This window comes from Zeus faber, assembly GCF_960531495.2.
Source record: "Zeus faber genome assembly, chromosome: 13".
Lineage (NCBI taxonomy): Eukaryota > Metazoa > Chordata > Actinopteri > Zeiformes > Zeidae > Zeus > Zeus faber.
This window is the reverse complement of record NC_137198.1, coordinates 17,524,435-17,544,317: the sequence shown is the minus strand read 5'-3', so window position 1 is coordinate 17,544,317 and position 19,883 is coordinate 17,524,435. Positions and strand designations below refer to the sequence as shown.

General features: G+C 44.3%; 1 protein-coding gene across 1 annotated transcript in view; it reads right to left on the bottom strand.

The window, feature by feature from the left end:
- Positions 1–7,970: 7,970 nt before the first annotated feature.
- The window catches only part of LOC307238890 (uncharacterized protein), a 35,085-nt gene continuing 23,172 nt past the window's right edge, over positions 7,971–19,883 (bottom strand). The window contains exons 3-8 of the mRNA XM_080012044.1: positions 14,182–14,322; positions 13,964–14,007; positions 13,732–13,852; positions 13,504–13,614; positions 9,191–13,282; positions 7,971–9,072 (exon numbers count right to left, since the gene is read on the bottom strand). Coding sequence (XP_079868170.1) covers positions 9,011–9,072; positions 9,191–13,282; positions 13,504–13,614; positions 13,732–13,852; positions 13,964–14,007; positions 14,182–14,322 — 4,571 coding nt within the window. The 3' untranslated portion in view covers positions 7,971–9,010. The remainder of the gene's footprint in view (positions 9,073–9,190; positions 13,283–13,503; positions 13,615–13,731; positions 13,853–13,963; positions 14,008–14,181; positions 14,323–19,883) is intronic.

The following is a 19,883-nucleotide window of genomic DNA, read 5'->3' as shown; positions in this document are numbered from 1 at the left end:
ACCAACCTCCCACCATCATTAGTGATTTTGCGAAAGAAGTTAAAAAAATATAATAAAATAATAAAAACCTTCCGGTGAACCATCAACGAGTCAGAAAAGTCCGTTGTCTCTGAGTTTTGAGTGGAATTGTCACAAAGAATCAATTAAGTCTGTCAAATTATTTATTTATGCAGAGCACTGGATAGACCTACCACCAATCAGCACATTGGATAGACCTACCACCAATCAGAGCGTTGGACAGACCTGCAACCAGTCAGAGCGTTGGACAGACCTGCAACCAGTCAGAGCGTTGGACAGACCTGCAACCAGTCAGAGCGTTGGACAGACCTGCAACCAATCATAGCACTGCATAGACCTACCACCAATCAGAGCGTTGGACAGACCTGCAACCAGTCAGAGCATTGGATAGACCTACAACCAATCATAGCACTGGATAGACCTACCACCAATCAGAGCACTGGATAGACCTACCACCAATCAGAGCGTTAGACAGACCTGCAACCAGTCAGAGCGTTGGACAGACCTGCAACCAATCATAGCACTGGATAGACCTACCACCAATCAGAGCGTTGGACAGACTTGCAACCAGTCAGAGCGTTGGACAGACCTGCAACCAGTCAGAGCATTGGATAGACCTACAACCAATCATAGCACTGGATAGACCTACCACCAATCAGAGCGTTGGACAGACCTGCAACCAGTCAGAGCGTTGGACAGACCTGCAACCAGTCAGAGCATTGGATAGACCTACAACCAATCAGAGCACTGGATAGACCTACAACCAATCAGAGCACTGGATAGACCTACAACCAAGCAGAGCACTGGATAGACCTACCACCAAGCAGTACATTGGATAGACCGGCAACCAATCAGAGCATTGGATAGACCTACAACCAATCAGAGCACTGGATAGACCTACAGCCAATCGGAGCATTGGATAGACCTACAACCAAGCAGAGCATTGGATAGACCTGCAATCAGTCAGAGCGTTGGATAGACCTACCACCAATCAGCACATTGGATAGACCTACCACCAATCAGAGCACTGGATAGACCCACCACCAACCAGAGCACTGGATAGACCTGCAACCAGTCAGAGCGTTGGACAGACCTGCAACCAGTCAGAGCATTGGATAGACCTGCAATCAGTCAGAGCGTTGGATAGACCTACCACCAATCAGAGCATTGGATAGACCCACAACCAATCAGAGCACTGGATAGACCTACCACCAATCAGCACATTGGATAGACCTACAACCAATCAGAGCATTGGATAACCAATCAGAGCATTGGATAGACCCACAACCAATCAGAGCACTGGATAGACCTACCACCAATCAGCACATTGGATAGACCTACCACCAATCAGAGCACTGGATAGACCTACCACCAATCAGAGCACTGGATAGACCTACAACCAGTCAGAGCGTTGGATAGACCTACAACCAATCAGAGCACTGGATAGACCTACAACCAATCAGAGCACTGGATAGACCTACAACCAATCGGAGCATTGGATAGACCTACAACCAATCAGAGCACTGGATAGACCTGCAACCAATCAGAGCATTGGATAGACCTACAACCAAGCAGAGCATTGGATAGACCTGCAATCAGTCAGAGCGTTGGATAGACCTACAACCAATCAGAGCATTGGATAACCAATCAGAGCATTGGATAGACCCACAACCAATCAGAGCACTGGATAGACCTACCACCAATCAGCACATTGGATAGACCTACCACCAATCAGAGCACTGGATAGACCTACCACCAATCAGAGCACTGGATAGACCTACAACCAGTCAGAGCGTTGGACAGACCTGCAACCAGTCAGAGTCATTAAGTCAAGTCATTGCATTTAGCAGACGCTTTTATCCAAAGCGACTTACAAGTCAAACACCGACAGACGCAGCCATCAGGAGCAATTAGGGGTTAAGTGTCTTGCTCAAGGACACTACAGCATGCTAGCAGGAGGAGCCTGGGATCCAACCAGCAACCTTTAGATGACTAGACTACCAGCTCTACCTCCTGAGCTACCATCCCCGTTGAGAGCGTTGGACAGACCTGCAACCAATCAGAGCATTGGATAGACCTACAACCAATTAGAGCACTGGATAGACCTACAACCAATCGGAGCACTGGATAGACCTACAACCAATCGGAGCACTGGATAGACCTACAACCAATCAGAGCACTGGATAGACCTACAACCAATCGGAGCATTGGATAGACCTGCAATCAGTCAGAGCGTTGGATAGACCTACAACCAATCAGAGCATTGGATAACCAATCAGAGCTTTGGATAGACCCACAACCAATCAGAGCACTGGATAGACCTACCACCAATCAGAGCAATGGATAGACCTACAACCAATCAGTGCGTTGGACAGACCTGCAATCAGTCAGAGCGTTGGATAGACCCACAACCAATCAGAGCACTGGATAGACCTACCACCAATCAGAGCAATGGATAGACCTACAACCAATCAGTGCGTTGGACAGACCTGCAACCAATCAGAGCAACAAAACGTGTGACGTGGCGCTGAGAGAGTAAGCTGGTGAATTAAACTTTAACCAAATCATGTCGGAAGTACGGCAAACACATCTTTCATACCAACAAAAGCTTTTTAGAGAAAATACACCGACCAGTTAGTTTAACACCGTCACGGCAGTGGATACAACAGCTCCACGTCAGTGGCAGCGGGCGATAGCAAATTCAACGTTTCACGTCAGCAGCAGCCATCTTGGTAAGGTGCGTCAAGGGCTCTCCTCCGGACCGTATCGAACCCGCTCCGTATCAGATAAACGGTTGCGACTGGTCCGACCCCCGGCCAGGTCCAATGGGAATCTGTTTGAATGGGAGGGTGGCCAGACGCATCCCGCAGATTGCCCCGGTCCCCAGGCTTCCCTGCTGCCACAGTCACTCCCGGCCCCCAACTCACTTCAAACACTCGTTCGCTTCGAGCGAATCGCACGCGAAGTCCTGCGTCGCCAATCACTAATTAGCGGCGGTTCCCTCCAGCCGCGACCCAGGGAGCGGGCGCGCAAATCCCCGGGGAGAGTTCCGGAAAACAAACAAACAAACAAACAAAAGAAACAAACAAGACGGAAGAGTCATGGCGATGAAAACAACGCGTTGGTACGTGTTGTGGAGTGTCTTGTCACTCGCGGCGGAGGCCCGCGCGTCCCCGCTCCTCGACCCGGAGCCCCCGGGAACCGGCGCGTCGGCCCCACGCGCGCCGCCCGGCGCGGTGCTCGCGGCGCCGCAGAGGTCGGAGCCCGGGTCGTACCGCGCGCGCCTCCCGGACGTGTCGGCCACGTGCTCCGCGTCCGACCTGGTGGTGCGCGTGAAGACCGACTTCTACGGTTTGGGCGCGAGCGCCGAGAACCTGCGACTCGGGAGCGCGTGCGGGAGCAACGGGGAGCTCGGGCCGTACGGAGACCTGCTCTTCACCTACCGGCTGACCGACTGCGACGCTCGGAGGGAGGTAGGAGGGTCACATACCCCCCCCCCCCAAAAATAAAATAAAATAAATAATAATAATGATAATAATAAATCAATTGAGTTGGAGAATGATCCTGTTATTTATTTTAATAGGAAGGAATGAATAAATAAATAAACAAATAAATTGATTATTATTATTATTATTATTATTATTATTATTATTAATAATTTTATTATTATTAATAATAATAATAATTAATAATAAATAAATAAATTGAGTTGGAGAATGATCCTGTTATTTATTTTAATAGGAAGGAATAAATAAATAAACAAATAAATTGATTATTATTATTATTATTATTATTATTAATAGTAATTAATAAATTGAGTTGGAGAATGATCCTCTTATTTATTTTAATAGGAAGGAATAAATAAATAAACAAATAAATTGATTATTATTATTATTATTATTATTATTATTAATAGTAATTAATAAATTGAGTTGGAGAATGATCCTCTTATTTATTTTAATAGGAAGGAATAAATAAATAAACAAATAAATTGATTATTATTATTATTATTATTATTATTAATAATAATTAATAAATTGAGTTGGAGAATGATCCTGTTATTTATTTTAATAGGAAGGAATAAATAAATAAACAAATAAATTGATTATTATTATTATTATTATTATTATTTTATTAATAATAATAATAATAATAATAATAATAAATAAATTGAGTTGGAGAATGATCCTGTTATTTATTTTAATAGGAAGGAATAAATAAATAAACAAATAAATAGATTATTATTATTAATAATAATAATAATAATAATAAATAAATTGAGTTGGAGAATGATCCTGTTATTTATTTTAATAGGAAGGAATAAATAAATAAACAAATACATTGATTATTATTATTATTATTATTATTATTATTAATAATTTTATTAATAATAATAATAATAATAATAATAATAATAAATAAATTGAGTTGGAGAATGATCCTGTTATTTATTTTAATAGGAAGGAATAAATAAATAAACAAATAAATTGATTATTATTATTATTATTATTATTAATAATAATAATAATAATAATAATAATAATTAATAAATTGAGTTGGAGAATGATCCTGTTATTTATTTTAATAGGAAGGAATAAATAAATAAACAAATAAATTGATTATTATTATTATTATTATTATTATTATTATTATTATTAATAATAATAATAATAATAAATAAATTGAGTTGGAGAATGATCCTGTTATTTATTTTAATAGGAGGGAATAAATAAATAAACAAATAAATTGATTATTATTATTATTATTATTATTCTTAATAATAATTAATAAATTGAGTTGGGTAATTGTTTTATTTATTTTAAAGGGAATTTCTATAATCACTAAAATTTGTGAGTTTAAAGTCACAATGCTGACAAAAGGGGTTAAGAGTAAAAAGGAAAAAAAGATTCATGCAACTTTTTTCCTCTCTTCACCTGTATTTACAGTTACTCCTGACTTTAATCTTGACATGTCGTCCTTTCTAAGTTTTAAAGTGTCAGCTGTATTCTCGAAACCGCCCTTTTTTATTCTACGTCTCGCTATTTTGCCTTATCTAAATTCTAAATGTCAAAACAATTATATTGGGGGTTTTTTTTCCCCTCCCTCCCTCCCTCCCTCCCTCCCTCCCTGGCCCTTGTCCCCTTCTGCATAACTGTGTTTGCGCCGTCCCAACAGACGCCCCCCAGCGGCCACCTTGTGTACAAACACGTGCTCACCTACACGCCTTCACGGCCTTGGGTCCCGAGCGTCCAGGTCAACATCCAGTGCCGGTTTGAAAGGTGCGACTGGCCCGTCACCCGTCGCCCCTCTGAGGTTCTGTGAGTGATGCTGACGCTGAGGCTGCGCCCCGCTCAGCAACCGCGTCTCTCATCCTGCAGGTATCACCACGTGTACCAGCTGGCCATGCGTCCTACCTGGAGCACCGCCGTGGCCCGTAAGAAGCTGCAGGGGAGGCCCAGCGAGTTCCAAATCCAACTGCTGGATGGTGTGCAGAGTGCATTCTGGACTAGGGCGGGGCGTGATACAGAGCAACCCATAGTCACTCGTGCAGCGCGACGCGCACCGTTTTTCTGAGGCATACGTGGTAATAATATGTGATCTTTTGCGATTCCGCTGCCCCAGATACATGGAGCACGCCGGTCGAGTCCCAGACGTTACAGCTCGGGCAGACCATGAATTTCCAGGTGTCTGCGCCGCGCCTTCTCTCTGGAGGAAAGCTCTACGTGACGAGCTGCTTTGCCGCGCCGTTCAACAACGCCAAACCATCCGTTAGATATACTCTGATTGATAACTTTGGGTATGTATGGCAGACTGCAGTGTGTCCCTTTTTCAAATGAATTTATTTATTTTTGGTTACTGAGCTAGACTCTGCCGAACTGGTGCCGTTCTCAGGTGTTTGTTGGAGAGCCAGAAAGATCCGGGGGGATCTCGGTTCGTGGCCCCTCGGCAGGACAAGACTCTGCGGTTCTCACTCCGTGCCTTCCAGTTCACTTCTGTCCCAGATGCTGAGGTGTGTGTGTGTGTGTGTGTGTGTGTGTGTGTGTGTGTGTGTGTGTGTGTGTGTGTGTGTGTGTGTGCGTGTGCGCGCGCGCGCGTGCACTATTTTGGTTCAATTGTTTTATTTTTAGGTACGTGTTCACTGCAAATTGCTGGTGACAAACGAGGACCCCAGTCCTGCACACAAATCCTGCACCTACAAGGAAGGCAGGTATGGCGCGTAAAGCGATGACGTTTTTAGGTCGGGATTGAGTCTCTCTTCAGTTCCTTATGAAGGGCGTGAGTGTTTGTTTAACGTCGCCGTGCAGGTGGAGAGCCCTGACCGGCGATGACTCAATCTGTGAATGCTGTGACTCACAATGTGTGACTTCTAAATCCAAAAGGGCCATGATGGAAGGTAGATGCATTATTTATAAAACAAATAAAAATAGATGTTCAATGCCAGTTTTCAACGATGTCACTGATAATGTGTTTTTTAAAAAATTCTTTAAGGTTATGCCAACAGTGGGCCGTTGCAGGTCTCTGATCAATTGTCCGCACCACAACATCGCATTTCAACAGTAGCCCCATCCCTAGTCAGCGCAAATGATGGCTGGGAGCTTGACGACATCTCGGCAATTAAGCCTGAGATTAATCGGCCATTCACTGAGCCCCAAAGCAAGGAGGAGGAGGAGGAGGAGGAGGAGGAAGAAGAAATGTCGGAGAAGGAAAAAATGTCGGAGGAGGAAGAAATGTCGGAGGAGGAGGAGGTAGAAATGTCTGGCGTGGGGGAGTCAAAGGAGTTTCGCGTGGACGATGACTCGCGGTATCGGGTTGGAGAGCTTCCAGAGAAGGAGGACGATCAGTCAGGATCAATGGATTCATCGGAAAGGAATCCAGCAGAGCTAGGGGTGTCGGGTGAAGGCGAGGTCTCTGAAGGGCCATTCGTGGCAGTCAATCTGACGAAGGTGGAACCAACGGAGCCCGCTGTAACTGTGGGGATGAGGGAAAAGTCTGTTCCAGAAGAAGAGTCACAGTGGGTGTGGGAATGGGGAGAGGAGGTGAACGGAGAGACGTGCAAGACGAGCAGCAAAGGGGTTGAACGGACTAAAATGTCCAAAGTCGGTTGCAAAAACGACAAAGGGAGTGAGGGTGTCGATACAGGGTGGGTAGAGACGGGCGTGGCAGATGATTGGATGATGACTTGGAGTTTCACATGGAGGTAGCATTAGTGGGAGGGAAAAGAAAAAAACCAATAGCTGCTCACTGTAATGCTTTGAAACATTTCATTACAGTAGACCTACTCCACTGACTAATTTCAATAAAATCCAAACCACCCAATGCATTCAGCTCTTATTTATACTGGAACTTTACAAAATGAACAAGAACCGAGTAGAAAATGGGATCTTAGAATTAAATGGGGTTTGATTTGTGTTGATTATTTTGTCAATTCAGCGGGTCTGTTTTAAAAGGCATTGACTGGTCTTTGAGGTGGGAGACTGACTTTATCTATTGCAAACACAAATATTGAGAATTTTTGTTGTTGAAACTCAATTTCTCAAGCCATTTGCCCTGTAAGATGATCCTGATATTCTCCCTACCTTGATTGTTCTGTCAGCTATTCAAATGAACGGGTGAATAATGGAGACAAACCTGCATTTTAAATGTGGCGTACTGAGTGAATGATCTGAATCTGCTCAAATTGTTAATTGCCTGATAAATGAGGCCATTCCTCTAGGGGAGTGCTTCATCTGTCTAGTGAGAACAATTCTTGTTTTGTTATTGGCACGATTATCTTAAAAGAAACAGGTTTTTTTTCAGCCATACCTTATTGAATAATATATAACAGAGGAAAATGGAAATCTTGACATCTTGCAACTTCACAAAGACTTTCATGTTTATTTGTTTAATTGCTCTTTACCCTTTGACGCAACTTACAAACATTCAAGACTCAGACAAGTTCATTTGTTAGTTTGTTTATTTTAACCATAGATAACCAGTTAATATATGATCACTGAAATCAGTCTGACATATTTTACAGTTCCAGGACAGACAGATCTTCCCAAACAATTATCAACATAACTGATGTAAAATATAGCTCTTGGTTGTTAAGTGAAACCAATATAAAATGTACTCCCAAATCATAATTTACATGCATTTCATTTCTTTTGATTTACATTAGCAGAAAGAAAAAATAAAATAAAATCACAGAAGTACATAAGTACAGTTTACTTTCTTAAATTCTGGGGTTGCAACAACTTGGGATATTTGAGAAGATGAAAACAGTTTGCAACCCTGAAGGCTTCCTTAAGTATTACGCTCTTATATTATTTTCCATTATTTATACAGGTGAAGTCTCCTTGAGATAAGGATCTTTTACAAGGAGCCCCAAATAGGTGAAGAGATTTGAATGGAAATGGAAAATTACAAAAAAATAAAACACTTAAACGAGTGAAAAACACCACTTTGGAAGACAGATTTTCAATAGTGCACATCCAAAGTAACGGATATATTAAATAAAGACAATCTGTTATGTAATAGACAGGTGCCCACGTTACCCATTGTTAGACGCATCCACGTGAAAGCTCAGCAGGCAGAGTAGTAATTGTATTATCCAACACTAGAGGGCAGAACTTCCCCTACTCTAATGAACATTCATAACCTGCAAGTATTGGGAACGTAAAGCTGAGATGCACTTCTGGCAAAGGAAATTTTATATATAATACAATATTGCATATCATAACATATATAACATGAATAGTTGAGAACGACAAGACCCACACCACTAACATAAGATCGAAATTATATTTCTCTACTTTGTCCAACTATCATTAAAAGAGAACTCTTCAAAAACTGAAAAATGTTTTTCCTCCGTGCATCTTCCCCCGGCCAGTGTCTTCTTCCTCACACGAACAAACTTTTCAACTTCAGTCCAGTATGTTTTTATTTTTTTAAGCTTAAGGTCATTCTCCAATCTATGTTTTCATCATCCTCATAGATAATCAGTCTTTTCAAATCATGTCGACGCTTTCCCTCCTTCAATGCCACCTGCGGTCCCATTTGGTTTCTCTGGAGTACCTTAGGTCATATGGGAGCAATGGTTCATTATTAACGAATGTCACAAAAACAGAAATAATGTTTTCTCATACTGTTTGTGGTAATCAACTGCAAGTCATAAACAACTACAACCACTTACCCTCTTTGCTCTCTCGCTGTGCTTCCTGTCCTGCAGTAGGCATCTTCTCAGTTTCCCCATCATTCTTTGCGTCTTTGACCTTGGCTTTGGGTTTCTTTGCTACAGGTGGCGGAACCCTGACTGCCTTCTTCTCTGACTCCGCTTCTACCACTGGTTTCGACACAGAAGGCATCTCAGCAGCCAGCTTCTTTTGGACATGTGCCTGGGTCTCTAGAGGGGACGTCGTTTCAATGACCACCCTTTTGGTGCTCTTGGAGAAGATGAAGCTGGCTGTGCTGGATGGAGACTTGTGGATGTCTCCGCCCAGAGGTGACACCGGAGGCTGTAGGCTACGACGAGGAGAAGGGCCGTCGGTTGTCCGAGCTGCCGTCCTCAGCCGGATGGCCTCCTGCAGGTTCATGGAGGAGGAGGGGATCGTCGCAGGCGGAGACTTATTTGTAGGAGAGGCGAGGGCAGGGGAAGAGGGTGGAACCACTGCGGATTGGGACTTGACAATGGCTGCTTGAGGGGTGACTATGGCAGGAGGAGCTATGTGTGTAGGAGAGAGCATAATCAGGGATCTTCTGATTGGCTTTTGAGGAGCTTCGCCACTGGAGGGTTGGATGGCAATTGGATGATTGGGCTGTTGACCCTCTGCTGCGGCCTCAGGCTGTACTTTGACTCCACCTTGGGCTACTGTGGAGTCAGAGCTGTTATTTACAGTCCTCATCTTGACTGTCTGTAGAGGGGAGGGGGAAGAGCTGTCCTCTTCTTGGGCAGGGGCAGAGATCTGTTCGTTGCTTTTGCGCTCTGCGGTCTCTCTTTGTGCTATTTTCGCAGGGGCCTGGGCAGGTAAAGGTGCAGAGATGTCCGCGGGTTGTGAAGGACGGTGCTCTGGGACCACAGACAAATTTTCAAGTGGAACAAGATTATTGGGCTGCCGGGTCTTTACGACCTCAGCCTGGACTTCTTCCTGGACTTCTTCTTGGGGCTTTCTGGAGTCAGTACTGTTATTTACAGACCTGAGCTTGACCATTTGCAGAAGGGGGGGGGTGACCATAGACGTTGGGGCTTCTCCTGGCATTGTAGTAGAGATCTGATCTTTGCTTTGGTTGTCTGTGATATCTGGAAGAGGCTGGTGTGTGTCGTCAGTGGGAGCACACACTGTGGCTGGGGGTGGGCTCTCAACTGAAGTTGTTAAAGGGGTTAGAGAGGGAGGTAAAGTGGAGAGCTCCTTAGCTGCTGGGTCGCTATAATCAGTAGAAAGGGGTGCCTCGCAAAAGGGGGGGGGGGCCTCTGACGGAGGCGGTGGTGGAGAAATACTTGGCGCTGTGGACACCACAGTCTGAGTTTCAGGTGGAGGCGGAATGCTCTCGGGTGGCCGATTAAGTTTCAGGGCTGATGGGAATGAGTCTGACTCTAAGGGTGGAGGGGGGCCGACTATGCGCTCTTTTAAAGCACTCATCTCCTGAGGAAGTGATGGAGGGATCTCTTGCAAAGGCGGAGGCAAAACCTCTTTGGCAGGGGGCGCAGGGGCTGAAAATGGTGGTGGTGGGGGGATACTTTGAGGTGGAGGAGGGATTCCCTGGTGCACAGACACAGTTAACTTCAATTTAGGTGCCACTGGTTGTGCAGCAGTGCGTACATCCTTTGGCGTCAGCTGTGCAACCTCAGTGGCTACATTAGGACGTACTGCCTTTTCTACAGATGTAGCAACTGATGTTTTCATTTGTGCAGGCTCACACTGTTGAATATCCGACTCTTGCACAATGTTTACGTGGGGAATGGCTTGCACCAGTGGCACTTGCACTGGGGGTGCGTTGTCTGGTAAAACAAGCCCTTCCTCGCTCAATATTGGTGGAGGTGGAAGGGGGAAATCCATCACCTCATTCCCACTGAGTAGGGTGACAGTAGCTTGCTCCATTGGTGGAGGGGGTGGGGGCCAGGATGACTCCATTATAGGTGGTGCAGCAGGGCCAGTAGCTTGACTAGAGGGCACGCCGGCGGTATCTACAGGTACATGCTGTATTGTGGGGGGCAGTGGTACTTGGTGTGCTGGAGTAGAGGTAGGGGATGGGGGGAAAAACACTGATGTAGCAGTAGATAATGTTTCCGTGTTAGTCTTTACCTCAGAAACTGATGACTGAGTGGGAGTTGCCGTCTTGTCCTGCTCTTTCTGTAGTGCCGTACGCCTCTGGTGATACTTCTCTATGACTTCCACCAACATCCCATGAGCTAACTCTCTTCCATTTACCATCTCTCTCTTTCCTGTAACTTTACTTATTCCTTTCCCATCTTCACACTGCTCTACACGACTCAATCTTCCATTGTTTACTTGCTTAGACTCTAAATTCAACTGCTCACTTTCTTGAACTTTCCTTGTAACCAATGAGGTGACATTTCCATCACTTATCTCTGTAGGAAGAATCTGTCTCTTCCCTTTCCTTTCTGATGATGAGCTCTTGTTGGAGCCATCTCTAGAAATGGAAGGAGATGGTCTCTGCTGTCTCCTATCCTTAGGGTTTTTCTTTACAGCAGCATAAGTGTCACTCGGGGCAGGGGGTCCCAGCAACAACTCAAAGGTGCGTTTGTTGTGGACCCAAACCTCTGGAGGAGGGGGTGGAGGTGCATGGATCTTGGGTGGGGCTGGGATGTTGAAGAGCTCCCTCAAGGCCTTGACTGAGGGGCTCGCGCTGGCAGCACCAATCGGAGGTACGGGAGACTGGCCGGGCTTGCTGCTCTCGGGGGTGGCTGTCTGTGTAAGAGGGGATGGGGCTGATACCGCAGGGGCAGGAGATGACCCAGGAAATATGCTCTGCAGCTTGGCGAGGAATCCCCTTTTGTGCCTTGGGGATGAGCTATCGGGCGGTTTGGAAGCTTGATTGGGTGTGCCAGCCTGGCTAGAGTAGCCACTGGAGGGGGAGGCTGTTATCTTTATCCCATTCTCCACGGGTGGTTGGTGCTGTGCAGCTAAAGTGTCTTTAGCATCTGGTTCCTCCGTCTTTGGAGTGACCTCTTTCTCAGGTGCCTGCAACTGGGATTTAAGAGGACTGATAGACACAGAACCGGTGGAGTCATCCAGAGAGCTGGTGTCGGCAGTGTAGCCAGGGCTGTCTGTGGTCACGGATGACATAGGGGGGAGAAAAGCAACTTTACTCTCTCCAGCATCGTTTCCTCCACTTTTTTCACTTGAAGCTAAGGTGTTCAGGGGAGAAGATTGCCTTGAAACCACCCTGACCTCTGCAAGGTCACGAGACCTCCGTTTCATCTTATTGTGGAGCGAGTAGGAGCGGCTGGGAGGAGTAGGAGCTCTCTTTGATTTCATGACAGAGAGGCTGCGTACAAAGGCACCCTCCTTCTTGTGGTCAATTCCTTTGCTTCTGGGCTTTCCATTAGAGGTGGTCTTGGAGGCCTTGCTGATAGAGGAATAAATGCTCACTTTGTCTTCCCTGGAAGAACTATTCGGAGGCGAATTCTCCTCATCCGACTCTTTCTGTCGTGGGGTGCTGCTGCTGGAGATGGTGGAGGAGTTTGACACCAAGGTCTCCGAAGACTCGGCGCGACTCCAGCCAGAGCTATCGGACAGGTATTGAAGTCTGGAGTGAGACGCAGAGGACAGGGTGGAGGCTCTGCCGCAAGAAACTCGAGAGGAAGCACGGGAAGAGGCTGGGCTGGCGAGCAGGAGGCTGCTCTTGCTGACAGTTCGCAGGCTGTTGCGGCTCCGCCCACGTTTGATTTCCACCACCTCGATGGATGGAGGCATCACAGCATTGGGAATTATTTTGGACAGGTAGGTGGCCTGTGGGGACATGGACATAACGGGGCTGGGCGGCAGCAGGGTGTTGGCAGTGGTCATCCAGGGGACGGCCAAGGACCGTGGCCTCTGCAGGGCTGACAGCTCAGGACCCAAGAGTTGCAGCAGGGCCAGGTCATCCCTGTGGCCAACCTGACATCCACTAATCTGCTGGCTCTCAGATTTGTTGACACTAGCCTGCTCTTGGGGCTCTGGTGCCGGCGGAGCCCCATCCACAGTAGCATTATCTGCTGTCTCATCATTGCAGAGCTGCTCCTCGTCCAGTACTGGTTTAACTGTCCAGCCTACCCTATCCAGCCCTGACAGAAGGCAGTAAGACAGATTACGACACATTCATATAAATGGCTTCAAGAATAGATCTTCCTAAAATACAAATTCCAAATGTCCTGAAACTCACTTGATCACAAAAAAACGATATATAGATTATATTTAATATCACAGTACTCATGTAAAAGCTATGGGAGATATGAAATGTATTGAACTGGAACGTCTCATACGAGGGAAAGGATAAGCTGCGTACCCAGTTCTTTCTGGACATGATGCGGGATCCCCATAACGGTCTTCCTGTGCCTTCTTCTGTTCTTGGCTTTCTCTGGCATGTTCCCGGAGTTCAACGGCCGGAATGTGGATCCTAAGTGGCGAGACACATGGATACAATCTTTGAGCCTCTGAGCCACAAAACCCTTTATAGCCATTAATAAATTACAATTTTCAAAACCTGAAGCGGAGTTAATTTCCCTTTAGCTACCTTGTCTGGTGATTCCCGAGTGGGAGGACCTGGTGGACTGCGTGGAGACCATGGAGGAAGCATCAGGGATGGTGCTGTCTGACAGAAACCCTCCGCCATCTTCTTCTTGTTGGACCGTTGACTGTATAAAAAAAAAATAATAATAATAATCACTAATCTCTCTCTCAGAGGGAAATGATCCATGCAATTCCCCAAATTCTGTGAAAGAACCTTCATTTTATGTATTACTTACGATGGTGCTCTCATCATCTCTGTAATCCACTCCATTGTCGGTCTCTGAAGAGAACAGTATACAAAATTTCTCATTTGAAACACTCAATTTCATTTATTTGCACACACATACACGGTTTAAAGAAATAGTAAATCATAGCGGTCTTCATAGCAGTCATTCTCAATCCTAATTATGGGGTGGCATCATAGGACTAAGAGGTTAAATGGGAGGGTTAGCACCTTCCTGCTGCATCAGCTTCAGTCCCTCCTGAGCTTCATTGTGAAGGTCCTCCACGTACTTGGGCCTGCTGGCCTCAACAAAGACGTTCTCCTGGAACAGCGAGGGGACCGTCTTATCCTCCGCCTCCTGCTTTAGGACCGCTAGAAGCAGAGAGAACAGGGGGGGAAGGGGTTAGCCTTCCTGGGGAGCCAAAAAGCTTTGGATTGCGGTAACAGGGGGGGCATGGTAACCATATGGCCAGTGCAAGTGCAATCTGGTCCTTAAATTCTTAAGCGCATAGACGTACAAATGCATTAATGGGTTAACACATGAAGGGAAAAGTGCTTTTGGCATTTTGGATAAGCCAAGGAAATATTAAAATAAATTAGATAGCGGCAAGGAACGGCTGTATACATTTCCATTAATATCAGAATTAAATCCATTTGATAAGGACTTTTATGAGGGGATTATAGCAACATATGCTCTTTAATCTAGTCATATCATGTTAAATAGATAATACAGCATTTGGTTTATCTTCAAGTAAATGCCTACTAATTGCTAAAGTCAATGCCTTCAATAAAATGAAGAAAAATAGGCAACTGTCCAACACAACTGTCTCATGTGAACTTTGCATAATGTGTAATAATAAGAATGAATACATGAGAAAATAATGTGAAAAGTCATAAGAAAGGGGATACAAATACATATTATGATGCTTCACCAACAATCATACATTATTCAGAAATACAACTATGTAAATAAGATGACAACAGATAGAAGGTGCAAAAACAGTGCACAAAAATGAACACAACTTTACTTTCACTTTTCATCTGCAAATCACACACACTATGAATAGTTGAATAGAATAGAACAGTTTATCAGGAACAAATACAACAAATGAACGGCAATTGTTGCCTTTGGCTCAATTAAACATGTCTCACTGGCTCCAAAACTGCACTGTAATGCGTGCACTTCCAGGGCACAGCCTGGGGTCGGCAGACTAAACCTGCCAAGGTACTTTTATGTAAATGTAACAGCTGCTCTACATTTAGCGGCATACTGTTCCCCAGAGTCTGGTCGTGTAAGACCGTGCTGGAATTAGCCTCGACAGCCATGTGCTCGGCATGATCCCAGTTATACTGTAGTTACCCCTCGTCACTGCTATAACAGCATTAGAGGTGGTCCTTCGAGTACACATTGCAGCACATACATAATTCAACTAACCCATTATTTATAATACACGCACAATGCAGGACTTTACACTCGTTCCTCATAACAAGATGATATCAATTAACAGACAACTTGTTTCAGGGTTATATATTTAAAGTCAGGTTTTATTGTACATTCATCTTGCTGCTTCACTGTTTATTTCACAAGTTATTGTATAGGACCTTTTATTTTTCAGGTCTTTCAAATGTTATTGCTTTTCTGCTATTTCTAGGTTATTTTTAGTTTACATTAAGGTTAGGTTAACTGTTGATTATCATTAGGTTTAGTCTATAATCGCAGATTTCTTCATTGTGTACAGTTAAATTTCCCATACTTTCCATTTTCTTTTTTCATATTTTATTGTATTCCTTTATTATTATATTTCCTCTTGTGGTGATGTGAGCTGCTGGGACACTGCAATTTCCCTTCTGGGATAAATAAAGTACCTACCTATCCATCTATCCATCCATCTATGCTACCAATGGCTTTTTAGAGCAGAAAGTAATAACTTTATAATTTAGGTGCAGTAGATGAGCACTGTTCCTTCAAAGAATCTAATATAAAAGGGATTAAAAAATGTTTTTTTCAAAAAGTATCACGGGTAGATGGCATGTATTTCTACTCACCTTTCCGTTTGAAAATTATTGGAAAGCAGTAAAAGTTATTGCTGAGGTTATTCGTGAGAAGCACCACCATGGCTAGACTTGTATCTATCTAAAAATATATCCAGGAAACCAAAACAAAATGCTAACAAATCAACTTGACTGGTCACATTCCATTAGTACAAAACATCCCGCAGAGATCGAGGCAGGATCATAATCTTGCATGTTTGTGCCACGGGTTGTTATTGCCAGTCCATGTGGAGCACATGGAGGCTTCCGAGCACCAATAGACAATCAGAGCTCAGACGCTAATCCTTCACAGCCTAATTCCCACTGTCCCCGCTGGCCAATCAGAAGGCCCCAGTGCCCAAAAACAACCCCTACCGCCATCCACCGACAATACTAATGTAGCCAGCCTTTTACTGTTGCTTGCCATCTGCGAGTACGTCCAGCGCCGATTGGTCAGAAAGTGGTTGTGACACGCATCGGGCAGAGTTCATAATTGTAAACACTCTTAAGTGAGGGAAAGGCTGTTGTCAGGGATTTTGGGGTACAGACCGTGCCTGAATCAGAATATCTCTCTTTGAACTAAATAAATGAATACATCTCCACTTCCCTTTTCCTGGTAGGCCAAGTGTCCCCTGTCTTAAGCCACAAGGGGGAGTAAGTGAAAGGAAATGATTCACTCCTACAAATAAGATTAAAAACATGCATCTTTCAGCTCTACGGAACATGATCACATCTGTAAAAAATGTTTTGCCTATTCTTTAAAAATAGGATCAAAGAACTTTTACCCTCTTATAACCCATGGAGAAAATATCCCAAATCTTGTTTTCTTGTGGACTATTAAAGTTTAGATGGTTTCAAAACTCCCTTTGAACTTCCTTTTTCTCCTTGCTTTTAGGAGGCACCCAGCCCTATAACTCTTGTCATTTCCTTCTCCAATTTAAAGCCTCTCTCTTTTCCCCTTTTCACTGCATTGGATTAAGAAACCGCCGAGCCCTGTGAGGCAGAGGAGCCAGTCGCTTCACTTCCTGGTGTGTTGAGCAGACACGACATGGAATGTACGACATCTGAGCAAATGGAAAGCATTCCCATAGTCATGATTCTGACTCAGACAAAAACAGCCGACGCACACAGGTTGCCATAAAGTAGGAGTGTGGACTGTCATTTAAGCACAAAACAGAATTGGAAGTTCTAATACAACAGTATCCTAAACTAATGAGACGAGCACGCCGAGTCTCGAAACTAGAATTGCATTTTGTATATTCTGTATATTTATATATATTTTACTAATTCTGTTTTGTATTTTTTCAGCTATTTTCTTATTTATTTTATCATAATTATTATTTTATTTTTCCGACTATTGAGCTTTTAAATGCAAATTGAAAAATATCTTTATGTTTTTTTTTTATATTTCTATTTGTATGTTTTATGTACATAGTTTTGTGTAAATATTTTCTAAAATCTTCTGTAACCTTTGGATTTTTTTCCCATGTTTTACTGTTGTCCTGTAGGTACGAGGAGTCATTGAAAAACTTATGTCAAATTCTTGTATGTGTCAGCCTACTTGGCTAATAAAGTCTGATTCTGATTGTCTGTAGAGAAACACACCAAACTCATGACAAACTCCTTGTATATGTAAATGTCGTGTTGGAATAAACTGATTCTGATTCTGATCTTGTGATTGTTGCATACATAAGGAATGCACTGAATTGTGGCAGACTACATTTGGGGGCAGAGTGACTGCACATCTGTTAATGAGGGTCCCATATGATCACCGGCTATCTGATCCCATTGTAATTATATCAATATTAAATCACAGAGATATTTAACACACCATCTGTCCCTAATGGACAATAAGGAAGCTGGGGGGGTGGGGAGGTGGGGTATTACACGGGATGTTGGCCATAGCATGTGAATGACAAAATGATGTTTACAGCAGGGATTTAGCAAATAAAAAAATAAAAAACATACCGGGATTAAATGGACGTAATACCGGCCGTCCGGCTTAACACCCACTGACGCAGAAGATGTCAGTTTAGAAAAACAATGAATAACACGTCAGATTACAGCAGTTTAATGCCAACACTTCATGACATATAAATAATAGTGGATTGGTTGGAGAGCGTTTTGAAGTAAGTAGAGCTGCTCTGCCAGAGCAACAGCTTCCTTAATCCAAGACACGAGCATCAGTAAGAGCAACCAGGAACAAAGAGGTGGCTGTTCTGTGGGACAATTTTTGGGTGGATCATTTGTTCGACTTTAATATGGTTTTCCAACAGTAGATGTTTCATAGAAGTCGATATCAATAGCTGGTCATTTTTTGTTGTTGTTGTCGAAGCACAGAAAACTGAGAAATAAACCAAATCTACTCGGCGAGTCTCTTCTAAGGCATTTTAATAAGTGTAACACTGGGCTGGGCTTAAATGATAAAAAACAGTTTTTCTTTTGTGTAGGCTAGAATCAGTTAGGGTTGGGCTGGTGTAAAAACAAAAACCTATTTCCAGGAAAAAAAAACCCTGTCTTATATTTGGGTCAATACAGTAATTTGCCAGAACATCTCAGCATAAAGTCAAACGGGTTTAGGCTTGTACATCGACTGGAAATATCGCAAATCGACCCAACTCTAGAATCGGGCCACATTTAGCCAGATAGATTGGGAGCCTGATGGGGGAGATACGTGGATGGCATGTTGGTGTCATGTCTGGGGCTCACTGGGTGGTCACTCTCCACATCTGCAACGGATGCAGTGAGTGCACAGGTAGAAATGCACTTACGTAGCCAAGCGCATCTATTCATGTCCTAACTAGAGGGAGTTTTGGGGATTACGCAGACTCCTGCACGCCGCCGCCGCCACCACCACCACCACCACCACCACCACCACCACCACCTCCACCGCGCCGCCCCTGCCCCGACTTGCCCCTTTTCTCCGGTTTGGCCCCGCCAGGCACACAGCCCTGCGCAGACACTCTCTCCAGCTTGCTCTCTGCCAGGTGCTTGAAGCCCAAAAAGACAGTGAGATGACTTGGGCGTCACTGTTAGCCTCACGGTTAGCAGAGGTGTGCTTCACGCGTCCGGGTCGAGGCTTGAGTTCCTCATAACGCTCGGTTGTTAATGAATTAAACATCCCTTCAGTCAAGCAGCGAGAAGGGAAGGAAGCATGGTGTGACAGGGATAACAATCAAGCAGGGAAACAGATACTGCGGCTGATGTCTGGTTGCGCTGTCACGCTCAATATCCACCATAACACAATGGGGCCCCTGTGACACACACACACACACACGCACACACACACACACACACACACACACACACACACACACACGCGCACACACACACACACGCACACGCACACGCACACACTTCAAGAGCATGCCCCAAAAGGTCAAGATCCAAACCCGGTAGTGTATACGTCCACTTATTCAAAAACCTTAATGGATATTTTCGGAAATGTACCTGATTTCCGATGCCGTGCTTTTATTTTGAAGCGCCGTTCAGACGTTTGTCACGGTCATAGTCGTTCAGATCTTTAGTTGTGTTTGGGTCGTGACTAAAGGACCAGTTGAGACACTGATGTAAGAGCTTTAGGCCCCTGGTGTTCTAACGGTTATTAGGGTTCATGACGAGAACTAGGCTGAAAACAGACATCTGCTGCAGCCAATGTCAAAGCTTCAAAAATAGGCTTTTTTGGGAGAGATTCGATTAGATCAATTAGATAACGCCAATTTATGGAAACAGTTTGTCCAGTGATGTCGATGATGTCACATGCCTACTTAACGTTTTCCGAGCATGAACCTCCTTTGTATACCACGTTGCATTGGCAGAACCGGCGGCGATATTTAAGAGAACATACAAGTTGGACGCCTGCTTATCACAACCCCAGACCTAAAATAGAATATTAATTGGAC